Source organism: Paramormyrops kingsleyae, chromosome 22 (genome assembly GCF_048594095.1).
Source record: "Paramormyrops kingsleyae isolate MSU_618 chromosome 22, PKINGS_0.4, whole genome shotgun sequence".
NCBI classification, from domain to species: Eukaryota; Metazoa; Chordata; class Actinopteri; order Osteoglossiformes; family Mormyridae; genus Paramormyrops; species Paramormyrops kingsleyae.
The window spans coordinates 21,564,201-21,578,078 of NC_132818.1; the positions used below are offsets into that span (position 1 = coordinate 21,564,201).

At 46.3% G+C, this 13,878-nt stretch overlaps 1 protein-coding gene and 1 non-coding gene across 2 annotated transcripts; both read right to left on the reverse strand.

Annotated features, from left to right (window-relative positions):
- Nucleotides 1–1,170: 1,170 nt before the first annotated feature.
- LOC111855993 (splicing factor U2AF 65 kDa subunit-like) lies at nt 1,171–13,180 on the reverse strand. The gene is made up of 11 exons (XM_023835565.2): nt 12,989–13,180; nt 10,816–10,990; nt 10,362–10,465; nt 9,962–10,113; nt 9,514–9,630; nt 9,291–9,429; nt 7,972–8,051; nt 4,979–5,101; nt 4,784–4,870; nt 4,358–4,600; nt 1,171–3,392 (listed from the first exon to the last, which is right to left on the reverse strand). Exons 1-11 carry the CDS (start codon nt 13,035–13,037, stop codon nt 3,261–3,263), a joined length of 1,401 nt encoding a protein of 466 aa, XP_023691333.1. The 5' UTR covers nt 13,038–13,180; the 3' UTR covers nt 1,171–3,260.
- Nucleotides 13,181–13,622: 442 nt separating this feature from the next.
- Nucleotides 13,623–13,694, reverse strand: trnad-guc (transfer RNA aspartic acid (anticodon GUC)). Its single transcript has one exon. It is a non-coding gene; the product is annotated as a tRNA-Asp (tRNA).
- Nucleotides 13,695–13,878: the final 184 nt, after the last annotated feature.

A 13,878-nucleotide genomic window follows, 5' to 3' on the forward strand; every position in this document is an offset into this window, starting at 1 on the left:
CAGTCGGAATGTGCATTATATGACCAGTCCCCTCTGCTGCCCCCCCCCCACTGCCGCAACCCCTTTAACTGCACTATCTCACTGCGTAAGCTGTGCAAGCATCATGCAGTTAACTAATAAATGTATCTTAACTTTAGTTAATTGAATTTGAGCTTGGTACCATTGAATTATATATGCCAATGGATAGGGGTGCAACTTGAACCCCAAGGACCTGGAACGTAACTTTCTGACAAGGACCCATTGAGGGTTAAATTTGGATGATTTTGAACCTAAAGTATTAATCAGGAAGGTACGTAACAAAAATGAACCAAGCACTTGTGCAGTCTGAAGAACAGTGTAAAATTTCCTTGCGTAACTGGCACCAGGAATGTCATATTAAACCCCGCGGTGCTTATAATTATTATGTCGCGACATATTACAGGCATCTAGGCGTAGTCATTCAGCTATGAACAAATACAGTGTTTGGGCGTGAGAGGTCTCGTTCTCTGGCTGCTTCAGCCCCCTCTCTGACCTCACCATCGCCACCCAGCAACAGCATGTTAAGTGTCCCATTCGTAGCAGGGGGATATAGACCCTAGCACCCATTTAACATCAGCCCCTCTATTTCATGTTGTAGTGTTGTTTTCTATTCGAGTCACACAATGGTTTCGACGAACTGAAGTGCCAGGAGTACTTCAACGTATAAAAAAGAAAGAATGGAAGAAGGTATAACGTGTTTTACTGAAAAGTATTCTATTAAGAAATGTTTTATGTTATTGAATGGTATGTTATGGACGCCGTTTTTAAATTTGAGTACTTCTGAGATCCACTCTTTATCTCGCTACTTAGGCTACATACTAAAACCATTGTCCAAAAAAATTGTGGTTTAATCTCCACTAATCTCCCGTGTACATGAAAGTACCTGCAGAGGCTGTTCATTTAAGAATCAAGCTTTATATATATATATATATATAAAAACATTTTTATACATAGACTGGGGACAGACAGGCAAGCAGATGTCGGAGATAAACGCTGTGTGCAAATCCCACCGAAGGGAAAGAAAAGGATCTGTTTACAAAGCAGACAGAAGCGGAGTAATCTGACGGGAAAATGCTCCTGAACACATTTCAGGGAGTGTTACTCTGTCATGTCAGCAGCTGTAAAAGCCAAATCACTTGACACACAAGTGTAAACATTTTCAATTGATTTTATTTTTGGGAAGCTTTATTTTTAGTCAAAACATTTTTGGGGGTGGGGGTGGTGGAATATTAACTGTACAGGCATTCCCTAATAAACCCAGTCCGGACTATTATTTTAGATCCTAAATTCTGCTCTTTCACTCGATGACTACCAGAATGTTCTGGCATTTGAGCTTGCATCAGTTTATTTTTGCAGTTTACCGTTCTCTTCGTCAGTTGCCTCCTGGTAATGCGGCAAACCCAGCGCCCACAGTAGCCGTTTCACACCACGCCATCGGATCCAAACGGTTGATCCCGGCGAATTACTTCCCCAGCCAAGGCGCAGTGCCAAACACACCGGCTCACCGAGTCAGCCTCAGCAGTCCAATCAAACAATTGATATTATGATGATTGACAGGTGAACAAGCCAATTGTACATAAAACTGCTCCCGTGTTCAGGAAGTTAGCCTAACGTTGATTACGGGTGACGTAATCGCACCGGGGTGTCAGCTCTCCCGACCCACAGACACACGGAGAGGCTGGAGAAGCAGGGTTTTATTCAAAGCTTGGCAGTCGAAGCTCAGGGTTTTTTTTTTTTAAAAAAAGACATGTCTCGACCCGTTCTCACATTCAGATCCACGTTTATAAAACATCAGGCGATTAAAAACAGTAATTACTGCCTCCCATGCAGCGTTCAGGCTCGACAACAGATGCCAAACCAGCCAAGGATTCATCATGACGCCCCCTGCTGACATTACAGAGCATAACATCGACATTTTTACCGCGACGACCCCTCCCGCAACAACACGCACAGCCAGCCCTCCTGATCAGTTAAGTCATGCTGTGGGTGTATTTCAGATACAAACCAAACCCGCCCAAACAGCAACCCAGCATTGTTACTCACACACAATCGTAGCAGTTCCTTTAACTCGAACGCTAGTTTATTGCAAAGCACATGTGATAAACAGCAAAAAACCGTAACAGTAGGAGGGTGTACAACCATACACACACACACACACATAGACACACGCACACACACACGCAAAGTCCTAAATGTCCAACTCCAGTCTCATTTTTAACGACAGTTATTACTCTGACGAAGCTGTAATTATTTCGTTTTCCCGGCACCCAAAAAAAAAATTCCCAGTTCACTAATGTCGGCGCGATGATTCATCATTCACAGCTTCCGGCGAAGTACGTGACAAGCAGCCATCCGTTTTCGCCCAAAAAAGATCTAAAAAACCTGCAGGTTAGCTTCACAAATACATCAGCGTTAACGAGCAACCGGAATATTCTATTTACTTGCCTTGGGGAGAAACGTACGTGTATGTGCAGTGCTACTTAAAGGGAATTAACTATCACAAACTACAACAAAGCAACTAGACACGTTCTTCGCGGATTCCACTCGGTCGTACATGCTCTGGGCTGCTGGATCCAGAATGATCAAAGGGATCTTTTCTCCCAAACACAATCCTGACAACCCCTGAACATGTTGATCATTGTTCATCTGAATCAGTGGCGATCTTGTAGCATGTTAACTGCTACGATTCAAACGCGTTGGGTACTATGAAAAATCTTCTAAAAATGAAATTTACCGATTAGGATTTAATGCTTAAAAATTTGGGGAAGGGAAAAACTACCACTGGATTACTCATTGTAGGCAAAAAAACATTTTCATTATTGTGTTGCACAACTAAATGCAAGCAATTTAACAATACTGAACCCCACCTAAAAGGTTTTACTTATTAATTTAATGTTATTTTAATGTTGGTTATCTGATAAACGACTCACATGGAAAAAAACACATAAATAAAAACAGCACATCCCAAGGGCCATCTCAATTAATGAGAACATTCTGGAAACCCTGAAATAAAGTGTTTAATTGGGGGTGGGGGGGGGGACTGACCAGTTAGTAGATGGGAAGAAGCTGTGCTGTACGTTAGATTAAGCAAAATATCGTACAGGAGAACTATGTACTTCACAATGTCAAAGCGCTCAAAAGTCAAGAGGAAGGGGGTCCAGGGTCAAATGTTATGCTAAAGGGGGCACTACCATACCCGCTGCCAACCACCGTTCCTGTCCCGCCCCTGCCCCCGCCCCTGATCAGAACTCGTGCCTGTGGTACATGTCGGGGTCGTAGTATTTGGTGACCACCACACGGTTGGCGAACTTGCGTCCCGTCAGAGCCTGCATGGCCTGCTGGCATTCGGCCGCAGATGTGTACTCCACGAAGATCTGCAAGAGAAGGTGTGTTTTTCAGTGGTGACATGGGCTTCTGAAGGCCCATTAGTAGCTACGTGCTGGTTATGTAATTCTCAAAAAAATCAAACAAGCTCGTGAATGACAAACGCATAGCACAGAATACAGTAAATCATATCCGGCAATGCTGGGACCGAGGCAGTCCTGGATCACACTGATGATCATTGCATTTATCGTTATTTTAACACGCTACAAGATACAATACAGTACAAGAGATTGTAAGGTAAACCATGGCAGAATATGCAGAAAGACTACTAAAGCGTAGGCAGGCACAGGAAGTGACATATGTGCATGCGCAGGAAGTGACATATGTGCCACAGTATTTTCTTTGTTATTGTTAGTTTTAGGGGGCAGCGTGTGGGTCAGGGCTAAGCCTGCTGTACGCCAGTGACTGGAAGGCCGCTGGCTTGAGCCCGGCCGCAGCAGAACCCTCAGCTCTACGCCATTCGCTGCCAAAGCTTGCTCTCGTCCACGTGCGTGCTGCTCTCTCACGGAGCACAAGATGGGGTAGGTGAGAGTGTAAAGTCTAAGTGTAAACTTTTAATAGAAAAGTATTTGCTTTTTAGCATGAATTTCTAATTCCTATACTGATATTTTATAATCATGCTAGTTACTCAATGTGTCGGTTACATGACTGACTCTCAGACATGTTGTGTTTAGCTCATGGGAGTTTTCTTACACAATATGTTGAGGGCAGAATGAAAAATGATTGGTTATCTCTCTGAACCAATCAGATTGTAGAGGAGGTGGGTCCAAGCAACTAAACAATCAGATGACTTGGTCCCACCTCCACTACAATCTGACTGGTTCAAAGAGAGAACCAATCATTTTTCATTCTGCCCTCAGAACATTTTTTGTGTAAGAAAAACTCCCATGGGCCTTTGTTTAGTGCGTACAGAGGTCTTCTCTTTGCCGTTGGTGTAGGAGAGTATGGGTCCCACCTTGCCGCAGCCAGGCACCTCCACGCCATCGACGGGCCGTGGAATCTCGATGGAGCGCACGTTGCCGTACTTGCAACACTCCTCCCGGATGTCCTCCAGGATCTCCTCGTAATCCTCGTCGTCCACCAGCTCCTCAGGCATGACCATGTTGAGGAGGCACAGCACCTCGGTGGGCATGCCGGAGCTCTGCAGCCGCTGCAGCCCCGGAACCTGCAGCGTCACCGGCGTCTCGATGATGGCCGTCTGCCCCGGGGGCGACAAGAGTGTCAGATACCCCCTGATCATCCAGTCATTTCAAGCAACAGCGAGAGATCTACATGGAGCCAAATGAACTCAAGAAATAGGAGTTCTGAATAAGCAGTTATGGATGTGGACCAAGTTGGGTTTATGACATCACAAAGAAGAAGGCCGAGGGCAGACACTCACGGCGTTGGCATTCTTAGCTCCCACGCTTGCCCGCTGAACGATGAGCTTCTTGTCTCCGAGCTGCATGCCATTGAGTCCAGCCACAGCCTGCGGGACACACCCCACACCCCCCCACAAGCGTAAGCGATTCCGTGCAGAAGCCTCGAGCCACACCGCACCTTCCATCTGCTGCCCCACCTCACGTGCCGCACGCACCTGGTCAGTGGCACTGATGTCCACATATTCACAGAAAGCGTAACCTTTAGACAGTGACGTCGCACTGTCCTTCACGAGGTTGAAGGCCTTAAGAGGTCCGAACGACGTCAAGAGTTCCTTCACCTGGGCAAGAGGAGGAGACGCCGAGGGCGGTTAGCCTGGCGGCCCAGGGCACGGCGCCTCGCTAGCAATGCTAATCTCAACTGTGGGAGAAACGGCATGTTAAACTTTGCAAAACGACATGAGAATACAGTGAAGACATCAGGAAAATGGCTTTATGACAAGTGGCTTGATATTACGGTGTAACACTAGAGCTGAAAGCCCTCTGCGCTGTCCAAGACCCTTTTTCCATGATGTTTATTTACTGGGAGTCTACAAAAGTAACTACTTTGATTCTTATCAATGAATGAATAACACAGATCCCCCCCCCACCCCGTCCTACAGCATATACAACACAACTGAAATCGTAATCAAGTTCTCTGATAACTAACTGCGAAATCTGAAATATGGACTTAAAGTTGCATCTGATTTTTACGGCCACGATAATTAAGGTAGATGGTAAAAAAAAAAAACTGTAAATAAAAAAAGCTAATTATATGTTAATTATGTGTTCCATGTATACAATGTGGGGGGGGGGGGGGCGACTCGGCAGAACACAAACCCAGCCGAATCACTGACTTCCTGTGCTTAAAACCAAGAACCACTTTGGTGCAGTTAATTAGAGGGACAAAACCTACAGGACATAAACTCACAGGTAACGCTAAGACCCACCACAATGTCCTGCTAAAGGGGGCTCGGCCAAACAGGACAAAATAGCATTAGCATGGCTAACTCCATTCCTCACTTACTCTACTGGAATCTACTGTTACGAAGCATTAACCAGTGACTCCGGAAAAGGAGTCACTCGGGACACTGGCAGCCACAAGAGGGAGCTACTTCCTACCTTCTCTTAGGGGCAAGAAAAACAATCAAATTTATACCCTCTGATCAGCATAAGTCTCTCCCCAGCCTTCACCCCCAAAACCAAGACCTTCACCCCCCAAAAAAAAGACCCCCATGTGCCTAAGAGCACTCCAGGACAGAGCCCCCCACAGGGGCAGGCCGTCGACAGGGAGGATATCCGTGCGAGGGACGGAATGTCTTACTTGCCTTGTGTTACATGTTGGCATGGCAGCAGTAGATCAGTACTACTGAACAAATTATGAGCGAAGACTTAACGATCTTACAGGCCCCTAGCTGGGGACAAAGTGGGGAACAAAAACGAAAGAGCTGTAAGTATCAAAGCTGTAGCAGGGACTGCAAAAAAAAATGTAAACACCAGGATACAAGCAGCTGTTTCCATTTCACCTGTCTATGGCACATTTACTGGTTTCGACGTGAATTACATTAACAGTACTGCTGGATTCAAAGTCCCTCCCCAGTGCTGCTTTGGTACAGCCTTCCTCTTGACTTGGATTACATGTGACTCATACTGGATAAGAAAGATTACGATGACAATCCGAAAAGAAGGGAAAAAAAACAAAAAACAAACAGGCTGACTGAACTTCACTTACCTTTCACTGAAACATCAGTCACTAAGCTGTGGGGCTGTCTTGCCATTTTTCACAGTTTAGGCTAAAGTGAGTGGGCACCAGCGCTCAAAATATTACAATGCAGGGGTGGATGCAGAACATTTTGCGATTAACTTTTGCAAAATAAACAGATAAAATATTAAATGCCTGCATGGATTACGTCTATAATGGGCCGTTTTCAGTGGGGTGGCGATATAGAAAAATCATAAAAGATGCTAATGAGAAATAGCAATCTAAATGTGACCCTTTCAACACTTTCAGAGTAAGACGACCTCATCTGTGCAGGTTATTATGGTAATACTATCCTTCGCTGACGTCATAGCAGAATAGGCCATGGGGCACGACGTGAAAACTCCAGTGAAACTGATAACTGTTCACCGGGAAAGAGGTCCGAAGTATTTTCTGCCTTTGGAGCGACATAGCAACGTAGGGGATGATTCTTCCGCGGCGCCCCATCGCTGTTAATGGGACGTTAAGCCGTCGTTCTCAGTGTGTGCACGCGGACGTGTGACACGGGACGTCTGGGAATACTGAAGCATTTGGGGACTCGATTGTTATTCTCCCCCACATTTCAAGCACAGTCTACGGAAATGTGGAGGTATTCATCAGTTAGGTGACGCACAGCCGACTGGATTTTAAATTTTCATGCAGCAAAACGACGTGGGCTGATTCATCCGACTAACACTCTGCTGTTAATCCAATATAGGAATATTCCAGGGTAAACACCAACAAGCAGCAGGAGGACTGGCTACGCAGCTGGTTTGGCGAGCGGCCAGCTGTGGCCACGTTTCCCAAAGCCTTAGTTGCTAACAAGGTTATTTGCCAACAACATTAGCAACTTACATAGTTGGATCCATTAAGTCATACGGTTCCAACTATGCAAGTTGTTAACATGAGGTTTTGGGAAATGTGCCCTTTAAATGTTAGCAGATTCTCAATATCTTCATAATTTACAGCTGGATAAACAATGAGCGCTATGTAACTGTCAACCCGTGACCTATATGTTTAATAAATGTTTAATTCCACGAATATCCTTTTAAAAAAAAAAAAACTTCAAATGTGCAGCTATTTTCAGCAGCTTTAAACATGAAGTTGACTTTTAACTCGATAATCTGTGTTTAAATGCACCAAACCCCCCCAACCCTATCTTGTAACGAATTTTGTTTGTACAAAAACTGATTTTAAGCGGTGACTTTGACAGGCGTTTCCTACTAATCAGTTACACAGAGATGAGTGTTTTTTTTATGCAAGCGCGTGCGTTTGTGCGTGCATGCGTACGTGTGTGCGTATGTGTGTGCGTGCGTGCGTACGTACGTGCGTGCTTGCGTGTGTGAGTGCGTGAGTTCCACGTGCAGCAGTGGGACAGTAACACAGGAGGATTGTGGGTCGGCTCCCCGGCGACAGAGACGGAGGGCGGCCTACCTGATCGTCACTGAGATAGTTGGGCAGGCCTCCGACAAAGAGCTTGTGAGGAGAGTCTGGAACCACAGTGGAGACGACTCCTGCGGACACAGCGGCGCGGCACCCAGAGCCGGCCGATTTCACAGCAGACCGTCAACACGCCGGATAACCACCAGGGGCAGACGACACGAGACTTCAAATCAGTATAATGTCTTTATATTCTATTATAACATCAGATAAATGTAATTCCAGTAAAAAATACCTAAATACTAGGGCAGTTTTTTGTCTATTCCATCTTACTCTCCATGGGACATGCTGACACACGCAGCACCAGTCAGACGTCTGGACACACCTGCTCTTAATGCATTTGTCTCTATTTGAGCTGTTATTCACCTAATAGTAAAAGGCCTTCGGACATGGAAGTTATACATATGAAATACTGCAACGACCAGGAGATATGTTCAGCATCTCAAAATTTTAGTCTCTTCGAAATGGCCGCCTTTGGCTTCGATGACAGCATTTCAGACTCTTGGCGTTCCTTCAGCCAGCTTCTGGATGTAGACACCTGGAACGCTTCTCCAACAGTCCTGAAGGAGGTTCCACAAGTTCGGCGCACAAGCTGGTTACCTTGCTCTTACTTTTCTATCCAACTCAGCCCAAACCAGCTCTATAGAGTTTACGTCGGGGGATTGGGGGGGCCAGGTCACCTGTGGGGGCCATCTCTCTCCATGTTCACAAGGTAATGAGCTACTTGCATAACCTTTAAGGTGTGCTTTGGGTCATTATCTTGCTGGAAAAACAAATGATTTTCAGTAGGTGTGTCCAGAATTTTTGACTGAAATTGTAGCCAGCAACCCTAAAACAATTTGGGGGTTAAGGCCTTTGCTCAAGGGCCCAGTGGTGAAATCACTCTGCCAACTCTGGTACTTGAACCAGCAACCTTCCGATCATGGGCAAACAACACAGAGCCACACAACAGCATTATGTTAACAGAAGTGAGTGGTTGTGCTGTGGGGTATGTGGCTCAGCTGGTTAGGATGCCACCGTTAAGATCAGAAGGTCACTGGTTCAAATCACTGTTGATTACACCACTTGGCCTGTGAGTTTGCTCTAGGGACTGGCTGACTCTGCTTTCTCAAAAAAAAACATTCTTCACTTTGGATAAAAGTGCCCGCTAAGTCAATAAAAGTGAAAGTGTCCCTCTTTATATGACGACAGGCATCCACAGCTTGCGAAGGACAGTCAGCCCTTAACGAGCATGAAAAAAAAAACGGCCTTGCCAATCGGCTCTTCAAAGGTAAACAAAGATTAACGTTACGACAGCGACAAGCAAAACAGACCTGGCACGTGAAAGGCGGGCTGCTCCGAGATGCCAGGCAGAGGCCGATAGTCGTGGGGCCGCCTGATTTTTAACGACTGACCCTGGAAAATGATGCCGTCGAAGGCCATCGCCTGTGTGGTCTCGTCCACGGACCGGAACTAGGGCAGAAGGAACGTCGTTAATCAGGGACGGCTGCGGTCTCCGCCTGGACACAGCAGCCATCAGGCAGAAAAGACTCTTACTTCTAGGAAGGCAAAGTTCTTGTCCTGGTTTATCTGAACAGCAAGGACGGGATTGGTGGGACCTTGACACAAACCAGCCAATCGCATCTGGGTATTGAAGAAATCCGCCATGGCCTCCTAAAAACACAGGCAAACATACACTAAATAAGGACATGCAGCCACTGAAGGTAAGAAGCAAAACAGGTAAACAAGACAAAAAAATGACTGACAGAGGTCTAGTAAATTTATCTATTTTATTTATTTTGCAGACACATTCATCCAAAGCAACATACGTTTTATCGGAAAAGAGGGATCAGACAGTTCGTACAGAAAATGGGGCTTAAGGGCCGTGCTCGGGGGCCTGATGGTGAAATCATTCTGCTGGACAAGGGATTCGAACCAACAACATTCTGGTGACCGGCTCAGTGTCCAAACCCACTGAGCCACACGCGACTTTGCTGGGACTCACCTCCGTCAGGCCGAAGGGGATGTTGCCGACGTAAAGTCGCCTGGCCTGCCGGGTCATCTGGCTGCCGACCATCGGCACCTGGGTGGGGGTCACTGCCATGCCACTGGTGGTGGAGGTGGCCAGTAAAGCTATCGTGGGGATCTGCCCTGCGGCTGTGGGGAGGAAAAAGGGCTTCGAGACCCCAACCAGGGACAGCCAGGACATCCAGAGCGTTGCCTTCATTTGCTTCTAACCCCTAGGTTTGAGCTCCCTTCACGCTGCGTGAAATCATCTCAAGTGTTATTCTCTCTTTGACCAGCAGGGGGGAGGAGGGCACTCCAAAATAAATGCTTTCATTGCGAGCAATATACCATAACCTTGAAATACTGAACTAGCACACATGGGACCGTCGCAGTCATACCTTGCATCGCCTTGTACTGCATGGGGGTGATGTGCTCGAATCCCGGCGGGGGAACATCCCAGTACTTGTATGTCCTTTTCTTACGGCTTCTCCGAGGAGAGTAGCTGCCCAAACATAAAACAGAAGGCTGTTTTCCCCACACAGTACGACGTAAACACTGAGAATCCGGCAAAAACAAACACAAGGCAGAATGTTTACATTTAACTTTGGATCGCAGGCAGTTTAAGGTCATGAGGGTGTGAACGCGTCCCGCTTTTCAGGCTGGCTTTGAGGTCCCACTGCTATGGCAGGGGCTACTTATAAACGGCAGTTAAATTTTAATATGGGTACAGTCACCTTTCCCACCACGACGGGAAAGTCGTCGATTGATTGATTGTAAAAGAAACTTGTTAAGAGGCCTCAAACCAAGCTAGATCACCTTCGCTGCCGGTCACCGGGACCGTGAGTGGGGTACCTGTGCTTCTTGTGCTCGCGTGAGCTGCTGCGTCGGTCGCGGGCCTTGCGGTCGCGGCTGCTGCTGCGCTTCTCGTGACTCCGCCCCCTGGAGTCCTTGCTCCAGCGGCGGCGCTTCTCGCCGCGGCTCAGGGACCGGCTGCGGCTACGCTTCTTGTGTCGTTCCTTCTCCCGCTCTGGGGGACGACACCATGGTACCAGTGAGACAGTGGATGGAGCGACATGACCGTCCCCTACCATCCACTTCGATAAATCCAAGGTGTGGAACTCAGCGGGGTTATGAATGTGTGTCCGGATGGTTGTGGGTTTGAAGCCCATGAGTCACAGAGTAATCATATCACCAACTTCCCTGGGGGGCTGGATGCTGGCTGACCCTGCGCTATGCCTTAAAAGTCACTCAAGGTGAGCAGGATGTCGTACGGGAAAAACTCCCCAGATTAATCACCAGAATGAAACACCTACATTCACCTCCATTCAATTCACATAGGCAATCACACCCTCCTGAAACAAAAACACCCATCTCTCAATGGCTAATCATTTCAAGGGCACAAGGACATCTCCTTGAATGCAAGTCTGCTGTAAAAAATAAACATATAACCAGACTAATAATGCCGTGGCAGCACAGTGGCTCAGTGTTGAGTACAGTTGCCACACATCTCCGAGTCCGGAGGCCTGAATTCTGCCTCTGCTCTCTGTGTGTGGAGTTTGCCTGGAACAGGCTCCAGGTGAGCCTTACTAAGATAAGTGGTTGGACGATAGATGGGTAATTAATATCGTTTCAATCTCAGAGACAGCATTTTATTGCACTAACAATAAAATATCACCTTTCTATTCCAGCAGATCCTTCATATAGGAGCTTAAATAAATCCCTGAAGGTGCAGTTTTCAGTGAAGCATTTAAACGCAGATGCTACTGGAGGATTCAGCTTCATGCATCAATTATAACGGCGCTACGGTAATGCACCACTGCAGAAGTACAGACACGGAGCTGTCAATGTGCATCTTAAATCAGTAATAACCAATTCCCGCAATCGCCGGCATCCGAGCGCAGATATGAATGACTTTAACTGGTAGTTTATCAAACACGACGGCACTTAGCGCTCGTCTAGCCGAATCAGGTCCGGTCGAATGACATTTTAGTTACTGGCGTGATAAGGAGCTGATATGACAAGATTGCCATTTGATAGGTACATAAATCAATCCTACTTTCGACTCCGTTGTAACGCATGTTGCATATTTAAGTTACGTTAGTATGGCTTAAGTTTACTCAGTATACTGCATTCTCTGCACTCGAATTTCTTTAATGAAGTTCATTGTTATGTAACTATGTATCATTGTTAGTTATTGCTAGTCGCTGTAAAGGTAGATACAGGTACAAGACTTTGCAATAACGATCTAAAAGCGGTTGTTATGATTCCAGGGAACGCGGCTGATTTTAGGAATCTATACATCATGGGGAAACGGCAATCGGGTGAAAATGACTGTTTTATTCTGTACGGATGACAGGGCATAGGCCAGCATTCTGGACACAAGGGAAAAGGTATTGTGCATCGGAAAGGGACAAAGTCATATAATTATATAAAAAGCCAGTCGCAGTATTTAAAAACCAAGTAACCAACACTGTTATTAAGTGCGGACTTTAAATCAAGTGGTCGCGGTAGTTTGTATTTGCATCAAACTTTAAACGTGATCTTGAAAATATAACGCTTGCAACAAACATCCAGGAAAAGCATGCATAGCGTGTTACTGTGAATGAAAACATGCAGGTCGCAATTTATGATCCAAGTGTCAAATGGTAGATAATTAAATAAATAAATAAAACTGCAGGCTTTCACATCAAGTGCACCCCAATAACGTTTCATTTAAATGTCCATGTTATGTACGCCTGGGACTGATGGATGCAGGCCTAGCGATCTCTATAACAATGCCAGGCAAAGAATGTCAGTGATTTAGGAAAGCGGTCAGTTTTCGGGGATCGTGCGGCAGCTGGGAGAAGCGGGATCGGGCAGGTTTCAGAATCGGCGAGCGCTCGCATAAAAAGCACCGATTTCCCAGCCGCGCTTTTCTTTTAGGAAGCATCAGAAGTGCCCTCCGCACCATCCTCGGCGCTAGGGCACGCCGGCCACTTTATTACACTAAATCAATGAGCAAGCACCGATCTTCAGCCAGACTTACCTTGCCGATTTTCGCTCAACTGCTTCTCAAACTCATCGAAATCGGACATTTTCCAGCCCGTACTAAAGACGTATTGCAAAGTAAGCAGAGGTCCGACAGTAGGCCTTTGAATGGGCTACAGGCTGCATTGGCTTCTGCTGCTTTTTCTTCCGAGTCGCCTGCCCCTCCTCCCCCGAAGTCATGGGCTCTTCCTCGGTTGTATCACAGACAGGTTCGGCAGCATTCGAGGCGCATTATCGCCTCCTCCTGCACTGGTGGGTTAAGGACAATGCCATTATATCGAACCAAAATTCAAATTTGCAAATTGACTTTCCTAGTTATACATGTTCATTTTTATTGTGGGTTTATGGTCAACAACCATGGGTTTATGACGTATTTAACATGATTAGTTGGCGACTGGACCTCATTGTTTATATCTCTTATTAGACATCCATCCATCCATCCGTGCATCATCAAAACCACACATTTACAACCCGAGTCTACTTTCAGATGTTGCGTTGCTGAGCGTCCCGCAAAACATGATCTATGAGTACAAGTCACAAGCCTCGTTTCCAGTAACATGGAGCCGCTGCAGGGGCTGGTTCTAGCTTGGTGCCTTTTGAGGCTTAAAGACCGAGTCAAAAGGACACATGTTCTCCCCGTCGGGGAATCGAACCCCGGTCTCCCGCGTGACAGGCGGGGATACTCACCACTATACTAACGAGGAGTTACAAAGATTGCCGAATGGAGTTTATTTCACAATCCGTTGTGAGTGATTTTATTATGGTTGTGTTGTGTACGGTTGTGTATGAAATGTTCTGTGGTCTCTTAGCATGCATCAACTATTGAAAATGGAGTTTGGGTTATCGACAAAAACAAAAAATACTTTCCTCACACGAGCATCACTTTTT

Coding starts and splice junctions, on each gene's coding strand:
- LOC111855993 (XM_023835565.2), bottom strand. CDS start 13,037: ATGTCCGATTTCGATGAGTTTGAGAAGCAGTTGAGCGAAAATCGGCAA. Junction 10,991..12,988: donor GTTGAGCGAAAATCGGCAAG/GTAAGTCTGGCT, acceptor GTCGTCCCCCAG/AGCGGGAGAAGGAACGACAC. Junction 9,430..9,513: donor AGAACTTTGCCTTCCTAGAA/GTAAGAGTCTTT, acceptor CTTCTGCCCTAG/TTCCGGTCCGTGGACGAGAC.